This window comes from Rhinoraja longicauda, chromosome 41 (assembly GCF_053455715.1).
Source record: "Rhinoraja longicauda isolate Sanriku21f chromosome 41, sRhiLon1.1, whole genome shotgun sequence".
NCBI lineage: Eukaryota > Metazoa > Chordata > Chondrichthyes > Rajiformes > Arhynchobatidae > Rhinoraja > Rhinoraja longicauda.
In genome coordinates, this window is record NC_135993.1 from 10,862,262 (window position 1) to 10,882,073 (window position 19,812).

The 19,812-nt window shown below is 42.0% G+C and overlaps 1 protein-coding gene across 2 annotated transcripts in view; it reads left to right on the top strand.

Annotated features, from left to right (window-relative positions):
* The first annotated feature begins 332 nt into the window (after window positions 1–332).
* Window positions 333–19,812, top strand: part of LOC144611848 (heterogeneous nuclear ribonucleoprotein L-like) — a 36,935-nt gene continuing 17,455 nt past the window's right edge. Inside the window, exons 1-6 of one of the 2 annotated variants that reach the window (XM_078431150.1) lie at window positions 333–464; window positions 2,343–2,464; window positions 5,111–5,342; window positions 6,903–6,988; window positions 10,062–10,158; window positions 12,186–12,273. In XM_078431150.1, coding sequence (XP_078287276.1) covers window positions 423–464; window positions 2,343–2,464; window positions 5,111–5,342; window positions 6,903–6,988; window positions 10,062–10,158; window positions 12,186–12,273 — 667 coding nt within the window. In that variant the 5' untranslated portion in view covers window positions 333–422. The remainder of the gene's footprint in view (window positions 465–2,342; window positions 2,465–5,110; window positions 5,343–6,902; window positions 6,989–10,061; window positions 10,159–12,185; window positions 12,274–19,812) is intronic. The other variant, XM_078431151.1, reaches the window with a different exon arrangement.

Here is a 19,812-nt window from a genome sequence, read left to right on the forward strand (position 1 = left end):
TGGATGTCCAGTGATTGATGCGCGCTGGCCCAATTGCAAGGCTCCATGGAGCGGGAGGGGGCGGGATGTCCCATAATTGATGCCCGCTGGCCCAATGGCAAGACTCCCCGGAGCGGGCTGGTTGTCCAGTGATTGACGCCTGCTGGCCCAATGGCAAGGCTCCCTGGAGCGGGAGGGGGCGGGATATCCAGTGATTGACGCTAGCTGGCCCAATGGCAAGGCTCCGTGCGGACGAGACGACTCGCCGGCCAGCCCAATGGCGAGGCTCCATAGAGCGAGAGGGGGGCGGGATGTCCGCTGATTGACGCGGGCTAGCCCAATGGCGATGCTCCGTGGGGCGGGCTCTCCGGTGGCGGCGGGATCGCGGCCGTCGCCATCTTTTCTTCACCGACCGTGTGCGAGGCGGCGTCCGTGCGAGCGCGATGGCGGGCAGGCACCAGGCGAAGCGCTTCAGGCTCGACAGGGTGAGGGCGTTTTGTATTCCGTTCCCTTCAAACGGGCGGCAGTTTGCGGCGCAGCGAGGATAGAGCGGGATAAATCACCTCAGCGACCCCCAGCTTGCCGGCCGGCCGGTAGGGATGGAGCTGAACAAAGAAGGGGCTTCGAGGCCTAGTGGTCGAGGCGGGTGGTCCACGGGCCCGCAGCGCACTCGGAGCAGGGCCGCTGCCCAAACCCACCGCCGGGACCACAGGGAGCGTGTTAATCCTCTCTTAATGGTCCCCTACCCCCCCCCCCGCCCGGGCACACAGTTAGATAACGGACCGGAGACCACAAAACAACCACATCAATACAACGAAATAAACAAACCCACCCAAAGGCGCATCTTGAACATCCCGCCTTCAGTTAACTAACACCGCCGCGCGTTCAATTAATGGCAGCTTTCAACGGTTGCATGCCGTAACAATCTACGCTGATGTTATTAACCTTTTGTAGATGCAAGAACGCGCGTGTGTGTGTTTGTGTGTGTGTTTCGGAAGGAACTGCAGATGCCTGGAAGATGAACACAAAATGCCGGAGTAACTCAGCGGGACGGGCAGCATCTCTGGAGAGAAGGAATGGGGAATGGGTGGCGTTTCGGGTCGAGACCCTTCTTCAGAGTCGAGGGTCCCAACCCGTAACATCACCCATATATACACTTCTCTCCACAGATGCTGCCTGTCCCGCCGAATTACTCCAGTATTTCGCCTTGAACCAGCATCTACACATCCAACCTTTTTTTTACCTGTGCCGTTACATTTCAGATATACATTACATAATTGACTGGCAGACAGTCGCCTTCTTAGCTGATTTTCTTCCCACCCATAAGATTTCAGCGGCCGTGCTTGACGTTTCTGTCTGCCAGTTAGTTTTACTACTGGCGTCCCCGTGAGCTTGTTTCTGGATTGAGGGATAACTTTGATTTTTTTTGGGTGCTTTTGACCACGAGTTTTGGGTGCCAATTCCATTGCTAAATATAAATTTGTTGTGGTTGAGACATGGGCTGTGCCTGCGGTAATTGAAATGTTCTTTGTTCAAAAAAAAGAACACCATGTACTGGAGTTATTCCAGCACTTTGTCCCCTTTTCTTTTGTAAAACCAACATCTGAAGTTCCCTTTTTGTGTCCCGTGCCCTGAATGTTGGTTAATTACTTATCATTTTATTCTGGTGTTAGAAACACAGAAAAATATGTGCCTTCGAGCCAACATGATCATGGCTGATCATCTAAAATCAGTACCCCATTCCTGCTTTTTTCCCAAATCCCTTGATTCCTTTAGCCCTAAGTTAAATCTAACACTCTATTGAAAACATCCAGTGAATTGGCCTCCACTGCCTTCTGTGGCAGAGAATTCCACAGATTCACAACTCTGGGTGAAAAGTTTTTCCTCATCTCAGCCTACCCCTTATTCTTAAACTGTGACCCCCAACATCGGGAGCATTTTTCCTGCATCTTGCCTGCCCAATCCTTTAAGAATTTTATATTTCTACTATATAAGATGTCCTCTCATCCTTCTAAATTCCAGTGAATACAAGCCCAGTGTTCTTTGTCAATTTGGAATATGAATAAGGAGTGAAAATGCAAGTAGATTTTTAAAAAACCATTTTCCTTAATTAAAGTCCCAACTGGAATTACCCAATTTAGCCAGCTGTTTAGCATGAGATTGTATGCGGCTACTTAATGGATTCGTTTAGGTTCATTGAAGGATGCTTATGTACAGTTTTTACAGTTGTCTGTGCTAGTTGACAAGGTTGCAAATGATTCTTTGCCTAGAGTAGCAGGATAACGAGTTATTTAAATATAAATAAGATCATCTGTAAGTAACTGGATGAAGGTGAATAAGTAATAGGACAATATTAATTTCAGGATGGTGGTGGAGAAAACCACAATAAGATTTTGCCATCTGCTGTGGTACATGTCCGGGGCCTGTTAGATGGAGTCGTGGAAGTGGACCTCATGGAAGCTCTTCAGGATTTCGGCAACATCAGGTATGACGAATATGAAATGTCGAGTTTTACAGCACAGAAATAAGCATGTCGGCCCAACTCCATGCTACTGAAATTGTCCAACTTAGTCCCACTTGCCATATCCATCCAGTTAAACCTTTCCTATCCTTGTACCCGTCCAATTGTCTCTTAAATATTGTAATCATATCATATCATATATATACAGCCGGAAACAGGCCTTTTCGGCCCACCAAGTCCGTGCCGCCCAGCGATCCCCGCACATTAACACTATCCTACACCCACTAGGGACAATTTTTACATTTACCCAGCCAATTAACCTACATACTTGTACGTCTTTGGAGTAATGTCACCTGCGTCTGCCAGTTCCTTTAGCGGCCTGTCCTGTGAATACACTATACCCTCTATATGGGAAAAAGTTGCCTCTTTTATACATGTTTCCCCCTTAAACATCTGCCCCCTACATTTTGGCTGCCTTACTCTGGGGAAAAGACTGGCTATTCACCTTATCTATGCCCCGCCTGATTTTATACACCTCTCAGCTTCCAGGTCAAAATGAGCCAGCCTCTCCTTATAGCACACACCCTCCAAATTTGGTGACATGCTCAGATTTTTTAAATCTTTTCCAGTTAATGACAGTAGGGGGACCAGAATTGTGTGTGCAGTATTCCAAATGTGACCTTGGAATAGAATACCAATCTGATATTTCATGTTTTGCTAAAAGTTCAGAATATCTGAACTGATAGGAAAAAGATAATACTGCTTCAATATTAGATACATTGTGTTGCATGCTGTCCAGCAAATGCTGATTGTTTTATGCATCTTATAACATTTTAATACCATTTTTCTAATGCAGGCACTTGAATCAAGAACAGTATATCTTTATTGAATTTAGTGAAGCTAGCACATGATTGTTCTGTTTGGGAATTTTCTCTGTTAGGATCTCTGTCAAAGATTTCAGCAAACTGGCCATTCTGTCAATTTTATGAATCATTGCCTTGGCTCTGCAAAGTCCAGTGGCTGAGATGTCAAATCAAGGGTGCGTCAATGGGTTTTAGTGTGAATGGTCCCAAAGTTCTTTTAAAACTAAGCTTGGTAGTAATCCTACTATTATGGCTAACTTAATGTCCCTTATCCAAAATTATCTGGGTGTTTATCTGATTGTGTGTGTGTGGAACTGAAAAAATCTAAAAACTCGCCCAGTTCATTACACAAATCTGTCTCCTCCCCTCCTCATCCATGTGTACTTTGCATGGAGGCAGCCAACATAATCAAGAACCATCTTGATTCTGAGTTGGAGGGAATCTGAGCTGGATATGACCGTCCCATTTTGGTAGCGTTCAAGGGTTTGTTTGAGTTGCTCTTTGCAGTAACTGCCGTGCATTTTGCAGAAGGTAAATACTAGCTATGGTGTAACAGAGGTGAAAGGAATGCATGTTTGATTAATGGGATGCCCTGCGTCCCATTGAATAGCACCAAGCTGGTTTTGTTGATGTTTAGTTTGGAGATACAGCTGGAATACTGGCCCTTTGGCCTACCGAGTCCACGCCAACCATCGATCATCCATTCCCGGCGAGTTCTATGTTATCTTAATTTCTTGTCCACTCCCTGCCTGCCAGGGTCAATTTTACAGATGCCAATTAACCTACAAACCCGCATATGACATACAAACTCCACACAGACAGCACCCGAGGTCAGGGTCGAACCTAGGCCAATTAACCTACAAACCCACATGTCTTTGGCATGTGGGAAAAAAACCAGGCGGTCACAGAGAAAACATACAAACTCAACACAGACCACCTGAGGTCAGGATCGAACCTAGGTCTTGGGCACTAAGGCAGCAGCTCTCCATGCCACCCATCACCAGAAATGACGGAGCTGCATTCATCCAGGAAAGCTTTATAGTTTCTGGAATCAGCTTCTGGTGTCTTTAAGCAACCCACGAGCTGTAAGATATGCAGCCTGTGAATCTTCCATCATGCTGATCATTGGTTGAGGCTGATGCTATTATCCACTAGCCAGCCCCTGTCGTGGTCTTTTAAGTCACTTGGTTAGCCCAGTTCAGTCTCTGGTGAATCGTGAGTCACCGCGTGCTGGTGGGGGATTGGGAAATGATAATGCCAAGTGTAGCTGCTTGGAATTTGTTGGCCATTGCCGCGCACTTGCTGTAAATGTTGCTTACCACATCTTGCATGACTGTCTCTATGTGCTCGAAGGCAGATGAATGAGTTGGTTTAATCTTATCTACAATGAGAAAACTACCAGTTCAAATAAAATTGAAGTTAACACCAGAAATCTCTCTATATCTGTTCAAATGAATTAAAACATAACGGAATTAATGTTTATTAATTGGGTTCGGTAAGATATGTAAATTATCCCCAGTGTGTAAAATAGTGTACGGGATCACTGGTCGGCGAAGACTTGGTGGGCTGAAGGGCCTTCTTCCGCGGGCTTGACACTGATTCATGGATTATGGTGTAAGTTGAGTGTGCAGTGTAAGCCACTGCTGGAATGATCTAAAGTTTTTATTCCCCAGGACATGTGTTAATTGTGAACTCCATGCTATTATGGCTTTTATAACAGGAAGTTATTAATATTCTCCTTGGATGATTCAGTGCTGTTAAGAATCCCTAACCTCTGCTATTGATGATCTTTGTATTTGGTTTGCAGCTGCGTAATGCTGATGCCAAGGAGAAAGCAAGCACTGGTGGAGTTTGAAGACATTGGTGGCGCATGTAGCTGTGTGAACTATGCGGCAGACAACCCCATTTATGTTGCTGGGCAGCTGGCCTATATTTGCTTTTCCACAAGTCAGAAAATTGCCAGGCCAGATGACGACGACTCCAAATGCAATAATGTCCTATTGATCAACATTGGCAATCCTATTTATCCTATCAATACAGTAAGTTGAACAGAAGATGGATAACATGTGAACATTATGTTCAGAACACTCAAGGTGGTTTGGGCAGCTTTACAAACATTGTCTCAGCCTTTCTTCTTTTCCCTCTCCATCTCCTAGCCAATGCCCATAATACCTAGCCAGCCTTCCTTTACTATTCTTAATAGCAGTGATCGTCTTCAAGACGAGACACATGCTATTTGATTGCTACCTGAAACAGTGCCACAGCCTTTGATTGCATTCCCACTTCCCGAAGTCCAGATGGAGCTGAATCCTGTGCACAAAGTCACAGTCCTGCTTCCTCCTGCACCCTACTTCATCCTCTATACGTTTTAGTTAGTTTAGTTTATTATCACGTGTACCGAAGTACAGTGAGAAGCTTTTGTAGCATGCTATCCTGTCAGTGGAGAGACTACATGATTACAATCGGGCCATTTACAATGTATGACTGTTCATTTCCACAGAGTATTGCCTAGTTTCAGATACCTGTGGGGCAGCTTGTGTATCTGACATGGGAGTTTAGCATCCAACCAATTTTCAATACCACAGTCTTTGCTTTTCGTGTTAAGTATTCCAAAACCTAAAGAGCATTAAACAAAAATTGATTTTCCTTTGATACTTGAGCATTTAAAAAAATATATATTTAATGATTCTGATTGAATTATTGACTTAACAATTACCTTCTTAGCACTTTCTGTACAGCATTCAAGGGCAGAGGCAGTTGTTTTCATTTTCTTCTGCAACATAGCAAAGCATTTTAAATGATTCAAAGCTGAGACGACTATTGTCCCCTCTCCATTAGTTGGAACTTTAGTTTAGAGATACAGCGTGGAAATCAGGCCCTTCGGTCCACCAAGTCTCTGCCAACCAGCGATCCCCGTACACTTACACTGTCCTACACACTTACAGAAGCCAATTAACCTACCAACCTGTACGTCTTTGGAGTGTGGCAGGAAACCAGAGCACCTTGGGAAAACCCATGCAGTCACGGGGAGAATGTACAAATCTGTACAGACAGCACCCATAGTCAGGATCTAACCCTGGTCTCTGACACTGTAATGCAGCAGCTCTACTGCTGTGCCGCCCCTATACTTCCATATCATGAATCCATTTGGCTCATGAATCTTTGCCAGCATTCAGAGCCATCCCGTTCTCTCTTGCTGTCCCAATTCTCCTGGAATATCATTGGGAAGTAGGAGGTAATCAGACCACCCAGGAAAAATCCATGCTATCACGAGGAAAATGTCCAAACTCCACACAGTACTGGAGGTCAGGATTGAACCAATGTCATTGGAGCTGTGGGCTCCAACTAAATTTTACTTGTTGATCAGAAAGTTGATGCTCAGAATACTTCAACGGATATTAATGTTAATGCAAATCTTATTTGATTTGGGACTTTGGTTATTATTAAATGCATAATGAAAAGACTATCTCTCATGTCAAGATTATTAGTTTTACCCGGTGTCCTACTTAAGTTTCCTCTGTAGGAACTGAGATGTTACAATCACTTGGGGGATTTCAGTTTGTGCGGTGAAAGTTTACTTGTTTACCTCTGTTTTTCAGGATGTTCTGTACACAATCTGCAATCCTTGTGGGCCTGTTCAAAGGATTGTGATCTTTAGAAAAAATGGGATTCAAGCAATGGTGGAATATCCTTTGTGTAAGACGGAGCTGCAGATGCTGGTTTAATGCGAAGATGGACACAAAAAAGCTGGAGTAACTCAGCGCGACAGGCAGCATCTCTGGAGAGAAGGAATGGGTGATGTTTTGGGTTGAGACCCTTCTTCAGAGTCTAAAGAAGGGTCTCGTCCCGAAACGTCACCCAATCCTTCTTTCCTGAGATGCTACCTGTCCTGCTGAATTACTCCAGCTTTTTGAGTCTATCTGTGGAATATCTTTTGCAGGCTTGAAGCAGTGCATTTTTTCTTTGACTTCAATTTGTATAATTGACTGCTCCTGAAGCAAAACTGAAATATGCATGTACAAATTTGTAAATCAGTTACAGAAGTAAGCCAGTCAGCCCCTTGGACGTATTCTACAAAATGATAACCTTGGGTCTGGTTACCATTAATGACCCTCAGTGTTGCTTTCACAATGGTATTAAAACAACGCACTGTGGGTGTAACTTACCAAGTCAGGCAGCATCTCTGGAGAACAAGGATAGGTGACATTTTGGGTCAGGAACCTTCTTCAGACTGATTGTAAGAGAGCAGCAGGAATCACAGCAGGGGGTGTAGTGTGAGTGAGGGTCTCCGAACTTGTGTTGGAAAGAGGAGAACTACTTCAGCATAGGCATACCTTGAGATTTGCAATGGAGCAGTAAAATGGAGATGCAAGGAATTGCAGATGCTGGTGTACAAAAAGACAGAATGCTGGAGTAACTCAGTGGATCAGCAAGCATCTCTAGAGAACACGGATGGAATCAGCCTGAAACAGGTTGTCGACCCGAAGCGTCATCTATCCATGTGCTCCAGAGATGCTGCCTGACCTGCTGAGTTACTCCAGCGTCTTTTTTTTGTACACCAGCATCTGCAGTTCCTTGTGTCTCCTCTTAAGAACTGGTAGTTGGAGGTAAGGGTACTTGGAAATGCAGACCTTTCAGATACCCCAAGTGAAAAATGGTAATAGTGTAGGATTTTGTTTAATTAGTGTGGAAATGATGTGCTAAATGGCTTACTCCCTTGGAGTATTTTTTTGTTGTTGTACATCTCTATATTGCTAGCTTACCTGATGTACATAGGCTATATAGTACAAGTTAGAATGTGTTAAAAGAAATGTGGCAATATCACAAAAGTAATGTTACAGATGCTGTGAATGCAAATGTTTGGGTTTATATGTCCATTCTTGATTGCTTTGTAAATCACAGGCTTTGGCTAGAAACTTTCTTTGGAAATGTTACTTTCACATATAGGTAAGATGTAAATCCTGGAAAAGGATGCAAAAGTGCTTCAGAAAGATTTTGCTGGAGATGAGGGATCAGGCAAAGTCAGGAACATAAGGATTTTTGTCCTTGGATCTAGAAAGGTTAATTTAACTTAATTGTTTTTAGATATCAAAATGACTAAAATCCCTCACTTTGGGAATATTAGTCATGGATTTTCAATTAAAAAAAACAGCTTGAAATTGAAATAAAAAAACAAAATTAGTCATACAGAGTGGAAATGGGCCCTACTTGCCCCTTCTGCACTAGGCTTACCTGCCTGCGTTTGGTCCATATCCCTCTAAACCTATCCCTTCCATGTACCTGTCCAAATCTATATAGTAAAACTCTCGTTTGTTAGATTGTTTGTGACAACTTCAGCCAAAACGGTACATGATAGCGCGACAATTTTAGGCCCACCTTTCTCACCATTGTTACTTTAGTGATAATGCAAGTAGTTTTATTGAAATCGGTGTTATATTTTTAAAGTTACTCACATTTTTAAGTTTAAAAGGAGGGATGGGGGGATGGGGGGGAAGAAGGGAGAGGGGAGGGGGGTTGAGGAGAGAGGGGGGAGGACAGGGTGCTGCACCAATGCAGGAGAGGTTTGGGCCCATCGGGTCCACTTGGTCTAGTGTCCTTTAAAAGGCTGGAAATGTGTTCTGGGTCAGATAGCACCTGTTGAGAGAAAATTAGTTAACATTTGAGATGAAGGTTGATGACGGACTAAGACTAAAAGATTCTGGCTGTCCACCCTATCTGTGCCTCATAACTTTATATACTTCCATCAGGTCCCCTCAGCCCCTGACGCTTCAGAGACAACAATTTCAGTTTGTCCAACCTCCTCCTCGTTAATACAAACTGGATCATTTAAGAATTTCTAATCGGATGATTCACTAAAACAATTTTATATATCTTTGAGTTTTTAAATAAAATTCCATCCCTCCCTGCAATACCAATGCACTACTCGGTGGCTTATTTTATACATGCCTTCACTAAGTATAGCTAGCTGGCAGGCCATCTGTTAATCATCTTGACCCTGATTTCTACCATTGTTTGATGAATAAGCATCAACAAAAAGACGGGTTGTTTTGTTTTAACCTATTTTTAGGCTTTCTCCCTTATATGTCTGGTAAAGAGCTCGTGGTCACTAGAACAAATCGTCAATTAAAGTAGGAACAGGAGCCACAGATGATGGTTTACACAAAAGGACACAAAATGTGGGAGTGACTCAGCAGGTCGGGCAGCATCTCCAGAGAACATGGATAGGTGATATAAAGAAGGATCTTGAAACATCACCCAACTGTTCACCAGAGCTCCTGCCGGACCTGAGTTACTCCAGCACCTTGTGTCCTTTTGTGGTCAATTAAAGATACGATACGTTAAAACTTTATTCATCCCCGGAGAGAAATTGGTCTGCCGACAGTCACAACACACAAGGTACACAAAAACTTGAAATTAAAAGTGAACCAAAAAGAAAAGTGACTGTTGGCTCATCGACCGCGAGGCCCCGCCAGGCTTCACCGTCCCCTGGGAGGCCTGTGGGGCGAGTCGGGACTACTAGGGTGCATTCCGGTCTGCGGGCAGCGTTCTGGTCGGCGGTGGAGCGGTTGTTCAGCGAGGAGGATCGGGCCCGGGATACTCCAGCATCACGCGACAGTGAACTGTGATAGGGTAGGACTTGCTTGATGCATTTACCCACATAACCATTGTGGGATGCTGTTCAGCTTTTGTGGTCTTGGTGAAGACATTGTCATTTGTATTGCATAATATGTAACAGTATTGTCCTTAATTTACTATACATTTGACTCTGTTCAAAGTGCGCAGAAGGCCAAGGCATCTCTTAATGGTGCTGATATTTATTCTGGATGTTGCACTTTGAAAATAGAATATGCAAAGGTAAGTCTTTCCAAGAAGTTATTGTCTGCAAGTACACATATTGTACCTTTCCCTCTCCCTCCTTCGGCACCCACTACTTTCAAATTTCTGACTTTGAGGATGTGGTTCCAACTGTAGCAATCTGCCTTTGCGCATGTAGGATATTCTATACTCGTAAACCAAACAATAAACATAACCAAACATAAATCCTTGCTTCTGTCTCTCCCTCAACACCCATTAGACCACAGAAAAATAGGAGTAGGCCATTCGGTCCGTTGAGCCAGCACCACCATTCAATATGATCATGGTTGATCATCCAAAATCAGTACCCCGTTCCTGTTTATTCCCCATATCCCTTGATTCCGTTAGCCCAAAGTGCTAAATCTAACTTGAATTTCTTTCATTTACTTTCTTTCAAATTCCTGTCTTTAAGATGTAGTTCCAACAGTAGCAAACTCCCTTCACGCAAATAGGATATACTATGTTCCTAAACTGAACAATAAACATTGACAGGCTCTCTGTGGCCCAAGTTAGCTATTGAAGGTTTATCCTGTCCTCTAGCAAGCATACTTGTTTTGTAACTGGAAAAACAAGTTTAATGCCAAGTAATGTTCTGAAAGGCAACTGTTAATTAAGTACTGTTGTTTATTCATTTGTAGGATTTGGTTATTGCTGCCAAGGACAGCGTTTATCTCTAGTTGCCTCCGATAGGGAGATTGTGAGACTTCCTGAATCACAGCAGTGAAATGTATTTGATTAGTGCCAGTGGGTAGTGTATTTGATTTAAATGACAATAGAGGAACAGCAGCATGTTTCTTAAATTTGAATGTGTTTGACTTTTTGAGTTTCAAGGTGTTCATATGCTCTTGCTGTCCTTCGAATGTATACACAAGGGCAGAAGTGTTGAAGAAGCCATAGTGAGTTGCTGTGATGCTTTAATAGTAGAGGCAGTCATTGTGCACAGGTGATGAAATGTTTTTGCACTGGAGTCGTGTAATTGTGCAGCATAGAAACAGACCCTTCGGTCCACCGTGTCAACGCCAGCCTTTTTGCCCACTACCGTGCTATCATTTATCCCTGTCCTATGCCATGCCTGTTTAAGTGCCTCCTCCACTGCCAGAGTGTGACCACACACAAATTGGAAGAACAGCACCTAGCATTCCACTAGGGTATCTACGAACCAACTTCATGAATATTAAATTCTTCAATTTCAAGGAAATCTCCATTATCCAGTTTCCAGGAAGGAGAAAGATTCACCTATTTAGTTTGTTATTAGCTCCTTGATGCTATACTTTGTTATTACGAGGTCATTTCCCTCTGTATTATAGCGCCTGTGTTTGTATTTGAGCCAGTCTCAATAATGGCTGAGGCTATTTGCTTTTAATTTAGTGTCAGTAAGCAAGTCCCACTTGAGAGTATTATTGGAAAATGGAGAAGGGATGAATGCAAGTCATAGAGCTGCATAGCATGGAAAACAGGCCCATGGTAGTGCAAGAGGTGGTCTCTAATGTTCTGTTGAAGAGGTAGGATTAGGTTTATGCAAGGTTTCTTTCTAATAGTGCCTCCCTGGGTTCGGTCTGGTGTGAATTTGATTTTGTTATTTTGTAAATTGGCTCAGTAAATTTGAAGCATTATCATTCAAGATGACTTTATTCAAAATATACCTGCAAATGTAAATAACTTGTGTAGGATGGAACTGCAGATGTGCTGGTTTACACCGATCATGGACACAAAATGCGAGAGTAACTCAGCTGGTCAGGCAGCATCTCTGGAGAAACGGAGTAGGTGACGTTTCATGTCGGGGCCCTTCTTCAGAGTCAGGAGACAGGAGAACGTCTTCAAGGTCAATATACCTTGAGGAGATTTTGCAGTGGAGTAGACTGTGTTGGAAGGAACTGCCGATGCTGGTTTACACCGAAGATAGACACAAAATGCTCGAGTAACTCAGCGGCATCTCTGGAGAAAAGGAATTGTGGCATTTTGGGTCGGGAGTTTCCATCACACTGAGAGTTGGGGGAGTTATACAAATATCTTGCTTTCTGTTGCAGCCAACCCGCCTGAATGTCTTTAAAAATGATGCTGATACCTGGGACTATGTAAACCCAAACCCTGGTAGACCAGGTAAGACCATAATAAGTGAGTTGTTATTCTCTCTTGCACACCTATCTTTGTTTCCTGCTTTTATTCAATGTTATTTTCTGTTTGCAAACCTATACTGGAACCTCTGACCTTCAGCCATTGTCAATTAGAGTGCAGGGGCAAGCATATCTTGTTTAAGTAGAAAATATGGATTTTAAACAGTTCAGATTTGGTTCGGCAGCCTGAATTTTTTTAATCAAAGTTGATGGAGTTTAGTTTAGTCTAGAGATACAGCACAGAAACAGGCCCTTCGGCCCACCGGGTCCACGCCGTCCAGCAATCCCTGCACATCAACACTATCTTACACCCACTAGGGACAATTTTTTTAATTTACCAAGCCAATTAACCTACAAACCTGTACGTCTTTGGAATGTGGGAGGAAACCGAAGAGGGCAGTGTGAACTGTGAGGAAGATACTATGAGGTTGCAGGGTGATTTGGACAGGTTGTGTGAGTGGGCGGATGCATGGCAGATGCAGTTTAATGTGGATAAGTGTGAGGTTATCCACTTTGGTGGTAAGAATAGGAAGGCAGATTATTATTTAAATGGTGTCAAATTAGGAAAAGGGGACGTACAACGAGATCTGGGTGTCCTAGTGCATCAGTCACTGAAAGGAAGCATGCAGGTACAGCAGGCAGTGAAGAAAGCCAATGGAATGGTGGCCTTCATAACAAGAGGAGTTGAGTATAGGAGTAAAGAGGACCTTCTGCAGTTGTACAGGGCCTTGGTGGGACCGCACCTGGAGTACTGTGTGCAGTTTTGGTCTCCAAATTTGAGGAAGGATATTCTTGCTATTGAGGGCGTGCAGCGTAGGTTTACTAGGTTAATTCCCGGAATGGCAGGACTGTCGTATGTTGAAAGACTGGATCGACTAGGCTTGTAAATACTGGAATTTAGAAGGATGAGAGGGGATCTTATTGAAACATATAAGATTATTAAGGGGTTGGACACGTTAGAGGCAGGAAACATGTTCCCAATGTTGGGGGAGTCCAGAACCAGGGGCCACAGTTTAAGAATATGGGGTAGGCCATTTAGAACGGAGATGAGGAAAAACTTTTTTGTTGTTGCTCTTCCTTTAAATTGTATTGTCTGATACTTTCAGCTGTTAGATTTTTCTCTTTTCCCTGGCTGGTCATTGACTCATCACAAGTCTTATTAAATTCAGTCTTGCTAATCTTTTCACAGATATTCATTATGCACTGCATTTTTGCCCCGAGCCATTTGCAGATGCAAATTGACTAAGTCGATTGAAAATTTTCCTTTAGTTTCTGAATTCAGTCTGTGATTTGGATTCATACATCATGTTTGGTAGAAAGTAATTTGAGGAGAAAGTATACTGATCTTTTCAAAATACATTTAATGTAGCTGCTTCTTGCCCTGGTTTTGTAGTGATTATCTAACCCAGTTTTAGGTTAAATATTTTTTAACTTTGGCCCTAATCTCATGGATAATGGTTGAAAGTCAAAGGTTAAATCTTGAATCTACACTGAGGTAAGCTTCCAGCACTGGTGATATTGGTTATCCGGTCCTGTGACATTTGGGAGATATAGATTAAAATTGGTGTGAGCAAGGTGATAATAAGGCAGTCATTCAAGCAGGTAGACAACCACAGCGCTTCAAATTGTTTCCTTTCAAGCTTTTTCTTTATGGACATATACCTGAATCTTCTTAAATCTATTCACAGCAATATCTAACTACATAAACAGTGCGGTAAATGATTCTTGCACTGAATTATACTTGTATACTTGGAATGAACTGCCCGGAAATAAATTGTATGTTAATGCAGAGCTTGATTCGCTTGCTTGGGTGTTGTCACTGGAGACCAGGAACTATCAGTACTCAAAGCAAGCTAATTTAATACTCTGCAGAGACTTACTGCATTACAATTAATTCATAACTTCATATCTTTCCAAACACTAGTGACAGGCCAATAACGCTAATGTGTAGCTTACAATGCTCTAAAGACAACTGAATATTGGGATGTTAGAATTATGATTCTTAATTCAAAATGGGATTCAACAAACATTTCACGCTCAATATTATGCTTCGCAGAAACCTTAGTGGTAATGCAGACAGAATAGTGTTATTGGAAATGGAGTCTAATAACATTTGGCTTGATACTGCACCAGTTTGGTTTAATTTGAGAAATTATTTGTCTCCCAGCACTTATTAACACACCTCAGTGGATTTTCAATAATTACGGTAAATTTTTAATATGGTTATCTGGTGAAGTTGTGGCTTCATGAAAATTTCCATGTGGGAATGCATTACCAAATATTTCTATGATACATTTGACCTATTATTCCCTATAAACATTAACCTTTCTTGTACGATCGAAAGTTGTAAATTTACCCACCTTCACCAGCCTACCAACTGGGTGTAAACCCAGCACACATGTTATTAACCTTATCACCACTTTACTGTTTAAAAGAATTCTGAGCTATTTAATAGTTTGATATAATGTTAATTTCCTGGGCCTAAGGTAACAGTGTGCTACACTTATTAGAATCTATCAATTTGTTTCCTGCCTTGTAAGCATCCCTTATGAATTGTAACATTTTTGAAAGCCCAGGTGACGGTCAGTAATAATGTATTAGTTGATTCGTGATTTATAGAGGACTATTCACATTTTCTCATATAAGGGAAATTAACCAATGTTACTCTGAGATCCAAGTACTTTGTATTTGATTATTATAGAATACAGTGAAACACCTCCACAATATCTCAACATGGTTATTGTACCTAGATGTATTTCGTGAGGAGCAACCTGACGACTATCTATTTTTAACCATTCATTTGTACTGTGAATTGAAGGAATTCATTTTGTGGTCACCTCAGTTCTACAAATATTTATTCTCACTAAATCTGAGTGTGGATTTCATCAAAGACTCAAGGCTCCTATCAACTTTCTGCTACTTTGTCGGAGCATTAACCTCTCACCTCATTGCTATTCAGAGCAAAGACACGCTGCAAATTGTTACAATTTCTTTTTCATATTTTGCTCTGTTCGCCCGAGATCTTCAAGAGTCTTGAAGGGTAAAAAATCTACAAATTAATGTATGTATAATGCAATTTTCATGTCTGTTCTATGTTACCATGTCAGAATGGAGTGGTTACATACCATACCTTTAATTCTGTGTTTCTTACTTTCAGTTGTTTAGTTTCTTGCGGTTTCCTCACTTGCTCCCCACTTTTCTCGGTATTCCACATTAAGTTTAATTTAATATAAAAATGGCTCTAGGACAGATGATGAACAAAATCATCACATTAATGCCATCAGAGTTTGGGATGCTTCTTTTCAGAGTGGGATCTGCCAAGTACTCTATTTGGATCACCTTGTTTACACTGTCCTTTAAATCATCTGCTATTAAAGGTAGTCATGAGATTGTAAAGATTATTCTAAATGGGGATTAAACAACTGTTGTCTTCATTTAGTGTTATTAACTTTAAACTATTAACTACGGAGGTAGATATTTGTAATCTAGCAATGACCTCCCCTTAATGTTATCGATCCTGCATTCCTCGAATGAAAATGTCCCCAGCAATTGGAATGTGGTCCCAGAATTGTTTCTAGTTTGCTTAATTGTGTTGAGACTTGGATTTTTTTGAAGTGCCAGCCAATGACTGTGCTAACCAGAAATCGAAGGTTGCTGGAAGCTTACCCTCCTCAAACAGGGATCCTTCAGCCTTTCCTCAACAGCCTTTATTCACTGACTACAATACAAGATGCTCATTTATACATACACTTGTAATGGTGAGCATAACCACCGCTGGACGTCGACTGCACGCACGTCTTGTCGTGAACAACACTGTACTCACAAGAAAACACAATTGAACGAGGATGTTCTTCAAGCTGTCAAGACCATGAAATATCTGAATAATTCACCTCAAATATTTCCCGTTTTACTCTGTAAATCTACCTCACGAATCTCTAGCAAGGCGAAGACACTGAAACCATTGATCTACAAAGCATCCTATCCCTGTTAGCTGCAGAAAAATGTGATACTTTCTCACATGCACTGAAACCTTGTCCACCGGTAAAGGTGCTATTTTGCCTTAAATTACTCCAGTCATACAGAATCTGTGAAGGTTCCTTCCACTTGACAGACTATTCTACCGCCAGAGAGCCAGTCACTTCTGCAGGAGAAGTCTTGCTGACACCATCTGTGAGCAGGTACAGTCACTGCTAAGGGTTTATAAGGAGCACGAGGGCAACTACACATTCCACCATTCCAATTTTTTGTCAATCTTTTGTCACGCATGGGGACACCACGTCGCTATTCATTGTAGTTTAAGAATCAAAATGTAATGAAACTATTGAAATGTCTACATGATGTGGGATACTTAGCAACAATTCTCTCATTTCAACAGTGGTTAACTGTTACTTGACGAGTCTTTTGTCAAGGAGAAGGCATTGCTACAGCATCTAAAGGTTTATTTGCAATAGATTATAATTATTATAAGGAATTATAATAGAATAATAAATTCAAAGTCAGTTTTTCAGGCCTTCATTCTTTTCCAGAGTGAAATAAAATGAGCACAGAATACAGTAGGAATTTTTTTTACAGATGCTGGTTTAAATCGAAGGTAGACAAAATGCTGGAGTAACTAAGCGGGTCAGGCAGCATCTCGGGAGAGAAGGAATGGGTGACGTTTCGGGTCAAGACCCTTCTTCAGACTAATGTCGGGAGGGGGCGGGTCCTGCCCCGAAACGTCACAGATTCCTTCTCTCCCGAGATGCTGCCTGACCTGCTGAGTTACTCCAGCATTTTGTGTCCACCTTCGAGCACAGAATACAGTTAGGTATGGAAAAGAGAATATAATAATATGAAATGCATGTGAGACAAGTGAGAGTTAGGCAAGTGGAAGGCATGTAGGATAATGTAAATGTGGGGGGTGGAAGGGGAGAATAGTGGCATTAAAAACAAGTAAAGCTCCATCACAATATTGTCTTGGATAGCATAAACATGTAGGCCCTGGTGAGTGTTGTTCCGTGGGAGGTCAACAACCATTCATCAATTCATTGACTCGTGGAATTCATGGTGGTCATTCGTCCCATCTCCATACCAGCCAAAAATTGGGCTCTTCCATTACTCCCACTCCACATCAAACTATGAACATGATGGGGGTTTCTGACATGGGTTCCAATTAGCCACTACTTTTTAGGTGGGGGAAATAACCTTTGATTTCTCTCCAATTCTTCCACGGGAGAGTATATCTGTTTTTATATCATCTGGGCATCCCTATGTCCTTTAATGAAATCTCCCCACAATCTTTTTTTGATCCCAAAGATAAAACAATCATCAGTATTTATAACTATAACTGATTTTTTAAATCAAGCCAATGTAGAGTTTTTCATATAATTAACTTTTCCAGATCCTTATTTTGTGGGATAAAAATAACAGAGGAAGTACTTGGCAGGTTGGATAGCATCTATGGAGAGGTTAACAGTTGTTGTAGTCGATGACTTCTTCAGAAATCAATATACTAGCTTTGTTTTCTCATAACTGAAATTCGGGGAGCAGAAACACTTTTATCGTGTTATAATGACTATCCCAAGGTGACGTGGTGCTCCCATGTTAAGCTACATAAGTATTTGCACCGTTTCATGCAAGTTCTACAAGTGCCATTAGTTTGGGGTTTTATGTTGCAATTTTGCCTGTCGAAACATGTTTTGAACATTGTCACCTCAAATCCCAAATGCTTCACTGGGTATTTTCCTGAGCTGCATTCTTTGTGAGGCTTCGGCTTATGCATATTAAATTCACCCTGGTCCAAATCTCCCGTGTTCAGTTATACCTCATTTATGGGCATGGGGATGAGTTTCTCTCCCCCCCCACTCACTTTTGTTAATTACCCCTTCTCCAAAATATCACCCATGATTCTGGTCACTTTGTTTAAGGGCTTTTTAGGTATTTAGTTTTAAATGGGACCTACTTTTTTTTCTCAAAGGTATCTTGCAAAACAAACTAAGGGGAAAGATCATGTGGTGAATTGACATTTGGAATATATGCGTGTCAAGTTCATTGGATGCCATTTCTGAAATGGCAAACGGCTCTGAAATGACAAATGACTCCCAACTATGCAGTGGTAATCCCCAGACCTGTTTCTGTCTTGTAAGATGCTTTAGGGTTTATATAGCCTTTAATAAATCAAACCAACTGAAACGCATCAGTGCCTATGGAGAGCATGAGCAGAATTTCAAAGTTCAGCCAAACATTTGTGGATGTGTGAACTGTTATGGAATCTCTTAACATAGAAATGTGCTACTTGAGAAACCTGATAGTGTTAACTATAACCATGGAATGGAGAGGAGGTACGACTGAGCTGATGTCTTTTCCATCTGTAAATTGTCTTAAGAAGACCATTAGAATTTTGAGAACAGTAGAATAGATGTGAACAAGTGCTGACCTCAATTAATAATGTACTCTAAAGGGAATGCGGTATCCATGCACTGTCAAGATTGATTACTTTAATATTTTGCCACATTTACAAAGAGATATTTGATTAGTGGAAGTGGTGGATTTCCCTCTGTATTAAATAGCAGGAGTCGGCCAATTGGTCCCTCATGCCTAACCATTCAATAAGATCTTATCTGATTATTTTTTTTCCCCACTCTGCCGCTTTTCTGCACTATAACCTATAATCACTATAATCAAATCTATAAAAGTCTTGATTTTTGTCTTGAATATACTGTGTGGTCACCTTAAGTCATGAATTCCAAAGATTAATTAACCTGAAATTTACATTTTGTTTGACATGCAAGGTGCTTTCACTGGCATTTTGTAAATCTAAGAAGGTGGTGCCGTATGTGCTTCCTACTTCTCGCTTTAGTGCTTGCTTAAAGTACGTTGTGTTTTTCAATAACCTGCCCAAAGTAACTATTTACATGCGAGCTTTAAAGGCCGAAGTCAATGTGCAGGCAGATGAATGGTCTGCTGACATTGAACCCAAACCTGACCTTGTCATAAGTGATGGGAGCAGAATTAGGCCATTCGACCCATCATGTCGTCCGCCATTCAGTTATGGCTGAGCTATCTTTCCTTCTCAACCCCATTCTCCTTTCTTCTCCCTATAGCCCCTGACACAGTACCGTATACATTTCCACTGCAGGCTGCAGGAAAGTAATTGGAAAGCAATTTGTGGGCAGTTTCTTTGTGTTCCAAGTAGGTGTTGAAGCTTAACTGCCATGGCACAGTAAAAAAATAATGAAATGCAGAAGATTGAACCAAGGGCTCAACTGGTGGCACAGCGGTAGAGTTGCTGCCTGACAGCGCTTGCAGCGCCGGAGACACGGGTTCCATCCTGACTACGGGTGCTGTTTGTATGTTCTCCCAGTAACCTGCGTGGGTTTTCTCCGATATCTTCGGTTTCCTCCCACACTCCAAAGATGTACTGGTATGTAGGTTAATTGGCTTGGTAAATGTAAAAATTATCCCTAGTTTGTGTAGGGTAGTGTTAATATGTGGGGATCGTTGGGCGGCGCGGACCTAGTGGGTCGAAGGGCCTGTTTCGGCGCTGTATCTCTAAACTAAA